At 37.7% G+C, this 14,879-nt stretch overlaps 1 protein-coding gene across 1 annotated transcript in view; it reads left to right on the top strand.

Moving 5' to 3' along the window:
• The first annotated feature begins 487 nt into the window (after nucleotides 1-487).
• st6galnac5a (ST6 (alpha-N-acetyl-neuraminyl-2,3-beta-galactosyl-1,3)-N-acetylgalactosaminide alpha-2,6-sialyltransferase 5a) overlaps nucleotides 488-14,879 on the top strand; it is a 101,290-nt gene continuing 86,898 nt past the window's right edge. Inside the window, exons 1-2 of the mRNA XM_041802518.1 lie at nucleotides 488-610; nucleotides 1,363-1,572. Of these exons, the coding sequence (XP_041658452.1) occupies nucleotides 596-610; nucleotides 1,363-1,572 (225 nt within the window). The 5' untranslated portion in view covers nucleotides 488-595. The remainder of the gene's footprint in view (nucleotides 611-1,362; nucleotides 1,573-14,879) is intronic.

The raw sequence follows: 14,879 nt of genomic DNA, 5'->3' as shown, positions 1-14,879 counted from the left end.
TAGATTCATAGATCAATAGTCTACGTTAACTTTTACTTAGGTACATTTTAACCAAAGTACCTTCACTTTTGACTATGATATTCTTGTACTTCCACCTCTGATTATAACGCTCAGTGCCCCTTTGCTTTCCAGGGTATAATCTCTGAATGACTTCTCTTACATTCATTAATCCGCCTCATATTCGACGCAACGGACGTCAGATTGTGACATGTCATGTATTCACTGTACTCCAGATTAATCCTAACAGAGAGCCTCATCAAACATTACAGAGCAGGAACCATTATTAAACAGGACAGCCTTATCTCCATGTGCAGGTGGAGTGTTATTTCATCGCCGCGCCTCCTCTCCTCCGCCCCACAAACATGGAGGGCGTTAGGACCCAGCAGAGCTACAACACTGAAACATCTGTCGGCTCGCTCTCCACAGTATGAATTGCGCCTGGGCTCCGGAGTGGAGACACACACACAGGCTGCAGGCAGGCTGAGTGGTTGGCACGGTACGGCACGGACTGGAGCGGATACGGGATGCGAGGAGAAGACATCAGATCATGAGAGAAAGTGGAGCCGGACGCACTGAGCTGCAGCGATAAGACAAAATGAAGGCACCTATGGTAAAGGTCTCTGTCATCATGTAGTCTTACAGTATTACTATTATTAATCCAGCATTGTTATGCGAAGTGTTCTTAAACCGCCATGCTGCTGTGTGGAGTCTGTCGGATCAAAAGATTAGGATGTGAACAATGGACATCCAGCTGTGCGCTCTGTTTGGCACTAAGCTCCGGCGCTTTCTTATAATAACAAACACCACAGCATGAAGCACATTGAGCTGGCTTGTTTTTAACACGTTTCATGATGATGCTTAAATTTTAAAAAGTGCATGAAATTTATTTCCTCAATCGTAACTTCTTAAAATGCACGTTTTGTGAAACAAAAAATGTGCCACGAAACAAATGAAAAGTGCCATTGGTTGTGTCCTGCATCTGTTAAATCAATCTCTGTTTAATCGCTATAAATAAAAATTTCAGGGTGTAAATATGAACTTTTATGTTGTATTTTGAGATAACTTAAATAGCCTGAGTGTCTAGTTTCCTGCAGATGTGCTCCAGAGTGCAGCTGCGCATTAAAATGCATGAATGCAAACTAAGTAAAGATTATCATTAACAGCCTGACAGCTTGTCAATGTCATGATTCTGGCTTCTCCCCCATAAGTTGACAGGAGCGTTTTTAAAGTTTTGGTCTCGCGTGACTTGAATAACAGGAAGTTGGGGTGTCACTATCCCCCTTTCACCTGTCGTTAAACCTGCCTTGAAATCATCGCTGCGTTGCTAATTTGTCCCCCTCTTTGTGTTTCTTTGTGTCACAGCGTCATGGGGTCGCCCTGCTGCTCGTGCTGCTCCTGTTTGCCAGCTCGTTCCTCGTGTACAACAACAGCTTCACCGGCATTTCCCGGGACTCTAACGACACTCACATCCGACAGCATGAACATCTGCGGCGGCCCACCGAAGCTCCCGCCCGGGTGACCAAGCCTCATCCCCCGGCCCTGCAGGGATACATCGGTATCATCGACCATAAGGTAAACAGATGAGGCCATAAGGCTGGCACGAGGACGATGAATGACTGCACGTGTGTGGTTTGAAAGTAAAGTCAGTTTTATTCCCACCATTGGAAAGTTATGGGGCTGCACTGAGACTATGTTTTATTGATTTTCGCCCAATAATGATCAATTACTATTTGACCATTTGTTCTGTCATAATCTTTTTTTAAATCACAAAGTTAAGCCCTTGTCCGGTAAACTGAGAAATATCATGCCTTTCATTTTTTTTACTGTTTACTGTAAAAGTGGTAATAATTCTCAGTCCAGGCCTTAAAAAGTCTAAAATAAGGGTTTTCACAAGTGTGGATGAACCCTGAAAAAGATGCTAAACCCTATAGTTAAGAAGCTAAAATTGGAAAACATTTGACACTTTCCATGAAAAATCATCCAATCTCAGTATTTGGCAAAGTGCTTTCATGCAAGCTATCATTTTATAAACAAACTACACTGGAATATTACCAAAAGATGGAAAACCATATATTTAGGAAGCCAAAAGTAGCAAGTGTTTGGCACTTAATTTGTAAAAACACCACAAGATTAATCACATCAATACTGAGGAAGTGATTTTCATGCAACCAATACATTTAAGTGACAGTGCAAAGTAGACCAAATGTATATTTAAAAATGATAAAAAATGTGTGAAACATTTGACTAGCGAACATGTGACACTTTGTTTGAAAAAACATCAGACGTTTCATCACAATATCTAGCAAATTACTTTTGTGCCACTGGTTAATCAGTAACAGCCCAAAATAAATATGAAAAATGCCCATAGGTGTCAGAACCTTACACTTAAGCTCAAACTAGCCAACACTTTGCACTTGGTTTGAAAATTATCCAAAATGCAAACATCTAGATGTGTAATTTCCCCTGAAACAAATCAATAAAGCTTTGCGGGTCAGTAACAAACTAAGGCTGTCAACATTTCCAACGCTTTTGTTACCTTTAAGCTTGCACTAAACTCCTGGAAAGTAAATGGTGAGCTGCATGCATGAACCTAAACCGCTGGATTTTCATCCGTACTTCACCTAGAATTTTTCTTGTCTGTACCCTTGTAAATTTTGTGAGTAAAGTCAGGGTGAGCCGATGTAAAAATACAGCAGGAAAGACGGGAATTCCCGAGAGAAAGTGGGAGGGGTTGATGACGTTTAAATCCTGCGACATGACTGTATGTACACAATGAAATGGCTTCACTCTGTTCACCAGTATGTTCCTCTGTGCTTTTTAGTTTATATGACTCTGTTGAAGTACACACAAAATTCATAAAAAGGCAAATATTCTCATTTTATCATCGTAGCAGACACTGTTCGGATGCCCCCTCGTCCATATTGTTCTATTTATGTCATGCATTGACCCCTAAGCCCATTCTTCTTGTGGCCAACAGGGAAGCCCCCCCCCCCCCACTGTAAACCATGTTTTAACAACACTCCATAAGATTTCTGCTGCAGCACAAGTGTGGTGTCATGGGTGGGCCTTATACGCCTGAACCCACCCACTTGCCCATTTAACCCACCTTAAAAGTTTGGGAAATAACAGACTTTCCTTGCTTATACTTTTGTGTTATACAACTATTTGAATGCTATTTAAAACATAAAATACAATTTTCCCTTGAAATCATGCTCACTCATAACCGTGCAGATATCAGGTGAAGTCAAATCCGATCATATTATGCTGCAGATGCTTTTAAAAGTAGCGCTCATGTGTGCACACATTTCTCAGCTGAGCAGCAGATGATCCATGAGGGACAGAGAGCTACATGTGAAGGAGAAAGACTCAAGTCTCAACAGGTAAAAGTCAGGAAACTTCTCATGGAGCTCATCTGCAGTGAGCCTGTTGAGAATCAGGTGGAATTTAACTACTGGATTAATGTTTCTTTATGCCTTGGAAAAAACTGATGAAACAAAAAAGGAAAGACATGACTTGGTGCTGATTGTTCATCTCTGTATTTTAATTGTCTTAAATTCAAGATTTTTTTTTTTTTTTCTTATCTAAGCTCAGACTGACATCACCGTGCGCTGCATTGTGGCAGAAAGGCAGTAGCTTTTAAGCACAGCCACAGGGGCAACTAGTGTGAGGCGGTTGCACGACCGTTTAAACTGAGCGTTTGAGATTATGGCCCCAAACTCATAGAAAATTGTGCTACTACAGTTGGCGGCTTGTCTGTCTGTCTGTGTCGTTTTGCACTTCTCCATACTGTTGCTACAAGTCCTTGATACCTCTCAGAAGACTTCTTAGGTGCACTGATTTGAAGCTGGTGCCATAAAAAAACAGAAATACGTACAGATTTTCTCTAAATCCCAACTAGTTTCACCTTTCGCTTCAGTTGCCACCGTCCCTGCCCCCCATTGCACTTCCCCTTCATAATACATACATTCACTCCAACATCATGCTGAAGAAGAGACGGCCTTCACTCCAGTGTTAACTTTGACAGCTATTTTTACTTTCGCCAAGGAGGTTATGTGATCGGGTGGGTTTGTTTGTTCGTTTGGTAGATTGTTAGCAACATAACTCAAAAAGTTGTGGACGGATTTTGATGAAATTTTCAGGAAATGCCAGAAATGGCATACGGTAGAACTTATTAGATTTTGGAAGTCACCATCTCGATTCAGGAATTTTTTTAAGGATTCTGTACTATTGGGAGGTAGGGCTAATGGTGGAGGTCTGCGCTGTTACCACTTTACACCAGGAGATGGCAGACATGAGTAACTTCAATCCCAGAAGCATTTTGGGTGTGTTTCTATTCAAAGTTTTGGAGTTTATACACTGTAAAAAGCAACATCCATTTTACTCATGAACAGTGAGTTGAAATTACTCGGTTCTTCTTAACCTGTTCTAAATACTTATTATAAACAAGTTAATTGTACTTCTTGGCCATAACAGCAAAAGGGCTTGATTTACTTAAGTTTACTTAGTTTTAAAAAATTAAGTAAAAAGGGGGTATAATTAAGTTGTGTTAACTTAAGAATCCAAAACAGTGATTTGAACTCTATTTTTATGAGCTGATAGAACTTATTTCAGTTTTAAGTGAACAGTACTCAAACAATTTAAGTATTTTTTGTTATAACTCAAATTATTTGAGTTGTGGCAAATCTGCAGTTTTCCCAGAATGCCTTTGGGCACTAAACCTTTATGCACTCTGTTTGCTGCAGCTGTCTTTGCCAGGACACTTTTGAAAAAGAGATTTTTAATCTCAATGAGGTTTTCTCCTGGTTAAAAAAAGGTGAAATAAGATAAATAAAATGCACCATGAGTGAAGTTGCTGTCTCAATTAAAGATGTCCCACCCATAGGGGGTACTGATACTGTTATCAGCATCAGTGAAAGCTGTATGGCACACTGTCATTGATGAAGTGGGTCACCAACAGCCATTGTTGCAAATGGTGGCACAAGATAGTCCACCTTAGGTGAAATGATGACTTACAAAACTTTTGTACTAGCTGATGTTCTAAGGTAATCAGTTATCTAAGATATTTTGAGTGCTTTTAACTTATCAGTGTTTACATTGCACTAAAAATGTTAAGTATTACACACTCAAAGTAGATGATTTAGGCTAAGTCCTGCAAACTTAAATTAACATTTGAGTCTCAGTTGTGAAAACTTAAAATAATTGATTTTAAACTAATAGTGAATAGTTCAAGTAGAACAAGTACTGCACACTACTAACAAACAAGTTTTTTTAACTCACAAAAGTCAAGTGTAGTTTACTTGTTATTTTTGAGGCAACGACTTTCCATAATTTTTTTAAGTAAGCTCAACTAATTTTTTCTTACAGTGTAGAGTTTGAAGGATGCACGCCCAGTTGAGGAGACGAGTCGGAGCGTAACAGAGAGAAAGACAGCGAAGTGTAGCGAGAATACTCAAAATGCTGGGAGGAATAGAGGAATATTCATCCTCTGCCATGACTTCCAGTCATCCAGTGAGACCATGGGTGAGACTGTCAGTGCATCTGTTGGCAACGGCAGGCAATGCTTCCACCATGACAGTCCACCCATGGCGAAGCCAATGCTTTGCCTCACTGAGTTTCCACCCCACCAGGGAGGGAGTAATCAGCGAATGCCATGGTGGGGGGCACATGGGAATGGTTCCAGGAATTTTTTGAATGATTCTTCACTACTGGGAGATAGGGCTAATGGTGGAGGTCTGCGCTCTCAGAGTGCTTTTCTAGTTAATTTTAGTCTTAGTCTTTTGATTACATGTCTTGTAGTTTTAGTCACATTTTAGTCATTTCCACCCTTTTCAGTTTTAGTCTAGTTTTCGTCAACGAAAACGCCACAACATTTTAGTCTAGTTTTAGTCCATAAAAAGTCATCATATTTTAGTCTTACTTTTAGTCCAAGTATTTATTCTCTTGCCTAAGTCTGGTGCCACAGTGGAGAATTATCATGGATTTTAATGTCTGATGAAAATTAAATTACATTTTAGTCTAGTTTTAGTCATTTTGACGAGACCTAAACTTACCTTTTGTCAGTTAAGGTCTTCACAGATCTATTTTTTGGCTATTTTTATTCCAGTTTTCATCATGGAAAAAAGTCTGTCGTTGAACATTTTTAGTCATAGTTGTACTCGACGAAATTAACACTGCTTTAATCTCAGACGCACATGCTAAAAGACAGAACCTGCAACGAGCTCATGACTGGTTTTTCTGTATATCTTGAGAGAAAAAGTGTCAGAGAAATAAAACAACTGGACTTTGTTTAAACATGCCCACAAGGAAACGTATTTGGCATGCCTGGATGTGGTGATACACCTGCTCCACGATCCCTAATTAAAGTAAGCTCTCTTCAGCACTTCTCCATGCTCATACTAAACAGGACAACACAAGAGATGTGTCACACAATGGTGTTGGAAATCAAGGTTTATTTGCTGTTATTTGTCAGCTGTAGTTGGTGATGTTGCGTAAACATGTTTGAAAATGTGTCTGGCTCTACAGCCAAACGGTGCAATGCATTTTTAAAGCTCTACAATAAAGTGCATGCAGTAAAACTTTGTAAAGGATGCACTGGGCACAGCTTCAATGTTGTTATTTGGGGGAAAAACACGCCTTTCCATGCAAGTTGGCCTTGTTGCACTATGATGAGGATGGTAGTAAAGATTAGTCAACTGTCTGTGAGAGCTGATGGACGTGTGCTAATGCTTTTATGACACACAGACTTTCCAGAGATCAGGAAACAGTTCCACCTCTGTATGACTTTAAAATAAACTATGATACGGCGTGCCGGTAGTCGAGTGGTTAAGGCGCACGCCATATACGCAGGCGACCTGGGTTCGAATCCAGCCCGTGGCACTATTTCCTGCATGTCTCTCCCCGCTCTCCTCCCTGTTTCCGACTCTATCCACTGTCCTATCTAATAAAGGCCAAAAATAAATCTTTAAAAAAAAAAAAAAAAAAACTATGATAAATGATGTTTAAATAAGTAAGGGTGAGTATTGGCAAGAACCTCATGATACTATACGCATCACGATACTTGGGTCAGGATACGATAGTATCACGATATATCAGAATATCATGATATTGTGATATATTGCGATATTCTACACAGTTGACTAAGAAAAATATAGAGATGATGTATATGTAAGTCACACAATGCGTTGGTGGTGTTCCCACTATATTTCACGGCAGCAAAACTAACAACTTGGCTAAAATATGAATGTTTATTTTTTACCAAAAAATCGATATTAAGAGTTGAAGTATCGATATTGTATCGGATGTCAAAGTATCGCGATATATTGCCATATTGATATTTTTTCACAGCTCTATAAATAAGTCAGGGAAATATTACTTTCACATTGCTATTACTAAGCTGTAACCAGGACTTAAATCAGTTTTAGACTCTGCTGCTCTTTTATCCATGTATGGCACCATTAGGTATGACGAGTATATGAGTGTTGTGGTTGTTTTCCTTCATTCAGGAAATAAATTTTGTCAGGCTGATGCTTTAGCGAACACATTAATATTACTATTCCTTTACTCAAATTCACTGTCTGCTACTCTGAACATTAAACATGGATTGTTAGAATCTTTGCCGGATGTGGGTGGGAGTGGGCAAACCTGTTGCAGGTGAAATATTTGGCAATTTTAAACCAAGATTTTTCTCCAATATTGGCTAACAACAACTTCTTATTTACTGCAGTGGAATAGAAACAGCTTGATATATTGTTTGAGTATACCATCAACGTTTGGATTCAGGCATTACCTCAGGAGCCTTTTTCTGTTTCTTCCTTTCCTCCTCCTGATACACACATGCAAACACACCTCCCTCCCGTCTAATGACCAGCAGTCATCTCTCTGCACAGCTCCGTGAAGCACAGAGCCTCCCCCCTGTCATTTATCACAATTTTCTCCAGCACCGTGTTGCGCCACACTCAATACCCACCTGTCGTTACTAATAACAGCTTAGGCTACAAATGAAATCCTTGGCTGAATTCTTTGGCTCTAATTGATAAACCCAGGAGACCCGCAGCGAGGTGAACCCTGACGTCACAGCAGGGGTGTATCGACTTCCATCTATTTACCAGCCAGGAGAAAACAATCAATGTGAGTACTGGTGGGTGGAGGCGCTGCAAGTAAAGCAGACCTAATCAGCGTGTAAAGGTTTTTTAGGCAACATATAGGACAGTGTGCTTCTCTGCAGGCAATCTGGTTGATGGAGTACTGGAGGGTTTGTGTGGAGGTCTGCACCAGTGAGTTATTGATAGATGCAACAATCCTCCAACTCTTGGACTGAACGTGTTTAATAATTGAAAGTTTGAGTCAAACTTATAGATCATGAGACAATAAGACCCTGAGAACAGATATAAATAAGCTCTACAAACCTCCAGCATTAGAACAAGATATCAACACTGCAACAGCACAAAATCACTTTTTTTATCTCTAGGTTGTTGTTTTCTGTCTCTTTGTAGTCTCATTGTATGCTTTATGATGTCTTTTTAAGGAATAAGGATTTTTTTACTCAGTTTGTTACTTTTTGCACAGGATTTGTGCCTTTTTATTGACTTTGTGTCTCTTTCAGTAGATTTTTGTATCTCTGTTGACAATTTGTGTCTCTTTCTAGACAACTTTTGGCTTCTTTTTGACAATTTGTGTTGCTTTACACAGTAGTGTTACTCTTAAATTTGTAAGTTACATTTTTATATTTCCTATTTTGTATTTATTTCCCCTTGTGTGACTAATAAAGGAGTATCTTAACTTATTGTAGACAATCAGGGTGTCTTTGTAGATGATCTTGTGTGTCTGTAGACAATTTGTGTCCCTTTGAAGGCAACTTTTGGCTGATGTTTTTGTCTCTTTGTTTCTGTGTCTGTTTGTCTCTTTGTTGACAGTTTTGTTTTGTTGTCACTTTGTCTGACTTTTCGAACAATTTGTGTAACTCTGGAAACAATTTGAATGTTTGTAGAAGATTTGGGATGACAGAAAGTTTGTCTATATGTAGCCTTTGTGAGAAAAATTGTCTCCTTGTAAACTATTTGTGTTGCTTTGTAGACAATTTTGTCTCTTTGTTGTCAATATTTATGACTTCTTTTGAACAATTTTTAGTCTTTGTAGTTGATTTGTTTCTATTTGTTGACAATTTTTGTCTCCACAGTGTGTACCAAAATTTTGTCTCTTTTTGGATGATTTTTTAAGATTTTTGACAATTTTGTCTCTTTATGGCTGACTTTTGTGATTTTTGAAATTTTGAGTCTCTTAGTGTTGATTTTTCCCCATGTAGTTGATTTGCTTCTATTTGTAGACAGTTTGTGTCTATATGTAGTGATGCGTGCCTTTGTAAATATTTTGTCTCCTTATAAACTATTTGTGTGTTGTTTTAAACAGTTTTGTCTCTTTGTAGTCAATTTGTGTGACCTTTTAGACATTTTATTTGTCTCTTTGCAGATAATTTGCTTTTCTTTGTAGACAGTTTGTGTCTTTTTGTAGCCATGTGGGTCTTTGTTAAAAGATAAAAAGTCTGATGGTGCAGGTGGCCTAGTGGTTTAAGTTGCGCCCCATGTGTGCAGTAGGCCTGGGTTCAAATCTGGCCAGTGGCACTTTCCCGCATGTCTCTCCCCAACTCTCATTTCTGCTTCTAGCCATTGTCCTATGCTGTCATTGAGGGCATAAAAAGCCCAAAAATAAATCTTAAATGAAGAAAAAAAGTCTCCTTGAAGGTACTTGTGCATCTTTTGAAACAATTTTCTTGTTTGTTGTCACTTTGTGAGATTTTTTAAGACAAATTTGGGTTTCTTTTTGTTAGCTGATTTGTGTTTTTTTTTTCTCACAATTTGTGTCATTTTAGAGACAATATGTGCCTCTATGTAGCAATGTATGGCTATGAAAAAAAGTCCTCATGTGAACTACTTATATGTCTTTGTAGGCAATTTTGTGTCTTTATTGTGAATTTGTGTGACTTTTTGGACATTTTTTGTTTCTTTGTAGATGATTTTTCTTTCTTTGTAGACAAATTTTCTCTCCATGTAACAATGTGTGCCACTATTAAAAAATGGTAAACTACTTCTCTACCTTTGTAGACAATTTTGTCCCTTTGTAGATGATTTATGTCATTCCATAGACAATTTACATCTCTACTAAATTCATGCCTTTGTTAAAATAGTCTTCCTGTAAATGACTTTTGTATCGTTGTAGACAGTTTTGTCTCTTTTAAGTCAATTTTTTAGACTTTTTTTAGACATTTTTTTGTCTCTTGTAGATGGTTTGTGTTTCTTTGTAGGCAAATTGTTTTTCTTTTTAGACAGTTCAAGCCTTCGAAGAATATTTGGGTTTCTTTCTAGTCAGTCATGTCTCTATACAATTTGTGTGTTGTTGCAGACAATATGTAGACATTGTGCATAATGCTGTCAATTTTTTTGTCTACTTGTAGATGACTTGTGTCTCTTTGTAGACAGTTTCATCCCTCTGTAGCTGATTTGTGTTGTGTTCTTAAACTTTTTGTCTTTTGTGCAAAAACATATCCCCTTGTCAACAGTGTCTCTTTTTATGTAGTTAGTGTTTCTCTGCATTCTGTTTGTTTCTCTTTCCAGATTTTTCTTTCTCTCTTTAAATAGAACAGATTTTGTGAGTGTTTCTCTTTTGTTTCTCTTTGTTCTGAAATCTTGTCTCTTTGTAGACTTTAATTACTCTGTGTTAACAATATGTCTCTGTTGGGGCTATTCATTTACGACAAAAATGACAGTTGCGATTATTTGGATTGATATTGAGATCACCATTAATAAACATGATAATTCAGTGTTGAACAACATTTACATCGAATGCATTTCACAAATTCAAAGCCCTTTAAGTGCAATAAATACTCTTAATCAAATAACAAACTTTAAGAATAATATTTAATAGTAAACATGAATAAAATGAACTATGTTTTAGGCAGTGAAGCCTGTTTACACCTACAAAAGCTGAAACATTTTCCAGATGTGAAAAAAGTGAAACATCACATGAGGAACATTAATCGTTTAACTCTGATTATTTCGATTTCATGATCATGGAAAAATAACTTGTAATTGAGACTTAAAGGTGATTAATTGCACAACACAGCTCTCTGCACAGTTTGTGTGTCTTGTGAACATCCTGTGCCTCCTTGTTGCCAGTTTGTTTCTTTATGTGTTGTCATGAGTTTTCCCATTTTCTGGTGAATGTTGTTTCTTTGACGACTGTTTGTGTGTCTCTTTCGTCAGGAATTTTCTTTTCAGCTTTTACATTGCCTTTGTACAAATAAGATTTTTCTTATTTGTCACGTTTTCTGTATTTTTTACCCTTTTAATGCAACTCTGTTGTCTGTTTGTGTGAATTTTGTTGTGATTTGTTTCTCATATTTTAGAAAATCAGGATTTTGACAAAAATTTGTTATGTTTTTTTGTGGATTATTTTCTCTTTATAGCCAGTTTGTTTTTTTCTTTTGCTGTTCTTTGCTTCTCTTTGTAAAGGCCTTGGTTTTTATACCCAGTTTGTTACTTTGTGTTGTGGAGGAGTGTCCCTTTGTAGATATCATGCCTCTTTCAGTAGAAAATAAGAGTCTCTTTGTCAACAATATGTGTCGCTTTGAGACATTCTTGATCAGCTTCTTTAGTTTTGTTATTAATATTAGTAAGATTGTCATGTTTTGTAGAAGTGATTGGTCTTTTTGTAGTCAGTTGTAGTCTTTGTTGTTAGTTTTACTATTACACGCAGTGTTTCCTTTTAAAGACAATTTGTTTCTTATTGTAGATTTATGTCTGTTTACAGCCAGTTTGGTTTTTTTTTCATATCAGTCTTAGTAGATTTTTTTGTTGTCATCAAATTGAGTCTCCATAATCAGTCATCTCCCTATTGGCCTTTATATTTTCTCTGCAGTTTTGTATTTCTTGACACAGTATTTTGTGACTTTTACTTCTATATCATCCCTCTGTTCTCGTTTTGCTTTTAAGTGCAGCTTTTTGTGTGTCTTTGCAGTTGTCAATTTGTTGTACTCCTGTTGTCAATTCATTTTTGCTCATTTGATTGACTTCCTGACAAAACGCATTAACAGTTGGTTCAATCAGAGGCTTTGCAGAGGGGCCTTTGGGGTCACAGGGCCCCTGGGCCTGTATCCAGCGGGCCCATTCAGTAATCCATCTATTGCTGAAGTAATTCTGCCTTTGATGGTTTGGCTAATCAGTCTTACATTCTTAGTTTTTCAAAGAAAGTTTCTGCCGGCTGCTGAAAACAGGCTTTAAATCATCAGATTATGTCACAGCAGGTTGATTTGCATATGAGTAATTTGACTGCCTCCTCATCGCTCTTGTTGCTGTGTGGATGAGACGAAATAAGCAGCAGAAACATGCATCAGCCAGATGGATGTGAGAGTCAACACATTGTTCCTGAGCGGCAGAAAAAGTGGCCTGGTTGGTTGAATGAACTTTTGCTAAATTAAACACCAGGGGCTCTGAAGAGTCACTTCATCTTGTGACAAAGTGAAGCAGGTTGGCAACAAAAGGCTGGGCAGTTATTCATTATAAGAAATCTCTGCTTGCTGAAGGAACCAACAGGTGTGGAAATCTTGACTGTTGGCTGTGAGAACATTTCCAGGGAGAATACTGCTCGTCTGTTCGCTATGTTAAAGTCACTTAACTCTGCAGGAGGCGTATGATGGTGAAATTATAGCTCACTCTACATTGGACAAACTGTGCTCTGCTGCTACATGTAGTCATGGTGATCTGTTGTGTCTATAAGGAGGATGAAAACATTTTCAAAGGAAAGCGCTGTTTCTGTTAGTACATTTTGTTTGTTTTCTTGCTTCTCTTATTTTCCCCTGCATTTTACTCACCTACAATATTTAAAAGCCACACTGGGGATTTAGTGACATCACTAAAACTATAACACACTAGAAAATTAATTTGTCAGACCATTAAACACATCACTGCTGTATACACAACATTGTCTCCATTAAGCTGTATAATTTGGGATGTAATGAGCACAAAAGCTGCTAATGGAGCTTCCTTTGACAATCAAATATTACATTTGGAAACTGAACATGCTTATCATTCATTGTTGAGGTACAGCACTGTACTCGCTGCTCACTGCTCTGTCATTTTCTGCAGCTGTTTCTATCTAAAACTTGAGTTGTGGAGTTGTTTTTGAGTAAGGTTTACACATATGTGGTTCACAACCCAGGGGCAGTCAGTGTGGTTCATAATCAGAACAATGAGTTACTACAAAAACAGAAGGTATATATGCCAGAGTATAGCATATGATTCATTATCATACGATTTGTTACAATCCAAAACATACAGTGCTTTACAAATTTATTAGACCACCTGTCATATTTGTCTCAGAGACCATCCAGCATCATAAAGTGCTTTAATGCGGGCTCTTTCATTTTCAGTGGGCTCTCGACGTTTTATCAATTTGAACAGGAATGAGGAATTTCAAACTGAATTCACCTTTTATACCCAAATTTGAGCCGGCTCACTGGGCTTCTCTGAGAAGTCAGAAATTATTCAAGCATAACATTCAAGCACTAAAACTAATTTTTCTGTTCAGGAATGCAAGTCAATAACTATAATTTGACATATTAATCAAGAAATAATGATGTGCTTTACCAATTTTTTATTTTTTTAGTAAATTTGAAAATTCATGGATAACAATAATAATTATATTTTAACATTAAAAATATCATTTGGGTTAAAGAGCTTCTACATATTGGTGTATTAACCATTGCAGAAACATAAAAAATGATTTTGGTAATTACCAATGCTGTTAATTTAGGGCAGCTGTGGCATAAACCTTACTTTGGGTGGTGGTCTAATGAATTTGTTAAGCACTGTATATGACGATAACATACGTCACAGTACAGTATGACACAATGCAGTGCCATATGTCACTTAAAATGAATGATTCGACCTTTGTTCAGTACTGCAGCTAAGATCCATACTGAAAAACATCTCCCAATCAATCAAAATGTTCTTGATACTAAATTATTTGGTTTGTCTCTTCTTTATTTACCATTCATCAACAACATTGCCTCCACCAACTTAAACTGGAGTAAAAATGTGGTCACCCCTCAATGCAAAGAGGTGGGATGTGACAATGAAGCAATCAACATCAGTCTCCAATCGTCTCAGACGGAAAATCCTTTAAATGAAGATTATACACACATTGCATGAAAACAGAGATTTCTGCCAGTAAGCAGGAAATCTCCCTTTTCATTTTCCAATGGCAAACATTACACAAACATTACACAATATTTACGCAAACATATGGACCCAAATACTTAAGAGTTGTGCAGGCATGGCTGTGGTGGGATTGTAGCACATATGCCACTTGCTGTGGTTTTGTCCAACTGTAGAAAAAATATGGACCCAAGTCATTGATGCTCTTTAGGTCTTAATGTTGTGTGCATACTAGGATTGGGCAGTATCTGTTTTTTAATACGGTCACTTTTACCAAGATATATGGTATAACAGCCAGATGTTTAAAATCTGCATTAGACGTGCACTTACTGGGAGGCCTTTTATTCAGTCTTTTACCAAAATACTCTGAATTTTGAATCTCCATAACAGCTCCTATCTTCTTTTTTCACCAGTTGTTAAGAGGAAATGTGTAAATAATCAACCACACTATATTCGTACAGTGTCCAAGAATTTAAATTAATGTTCCACATGCTTTAAAAAAGATAGAGCACAGCCTTATTTATTATCTATTTCTACATTGTGCAGCCTGGCAAGCTCTGTCCTGCTGCAAGGTCACTTCATGTGAAGCTTATAAAAAATTACAGACTACTTTAGAATCTAAAATCACCAACAAGCACTGATTAACTTCATCTACATTTCACATAAAGAGGG

This window comes from Cheilinus undulatus, linkage group 13 (assembly GCF_018320785.1).
Source record: "Cheilinus undulatus linkage group 13, ASM1832078v1, whole genome shotgun sequence".
In the NCBI taxonomy this organism is placed as follows: Eukaryota; Metazoa; Chordata; class Actinopteri; order Labriformes; family Labridae; genus Cheilinus; species Cheilinus undulatus.
The sequence above is the reverse complement of the archived record's forward strand: the minus strand, read 5'-3'. Positions and strand labels throughout refer to the sequence as shown.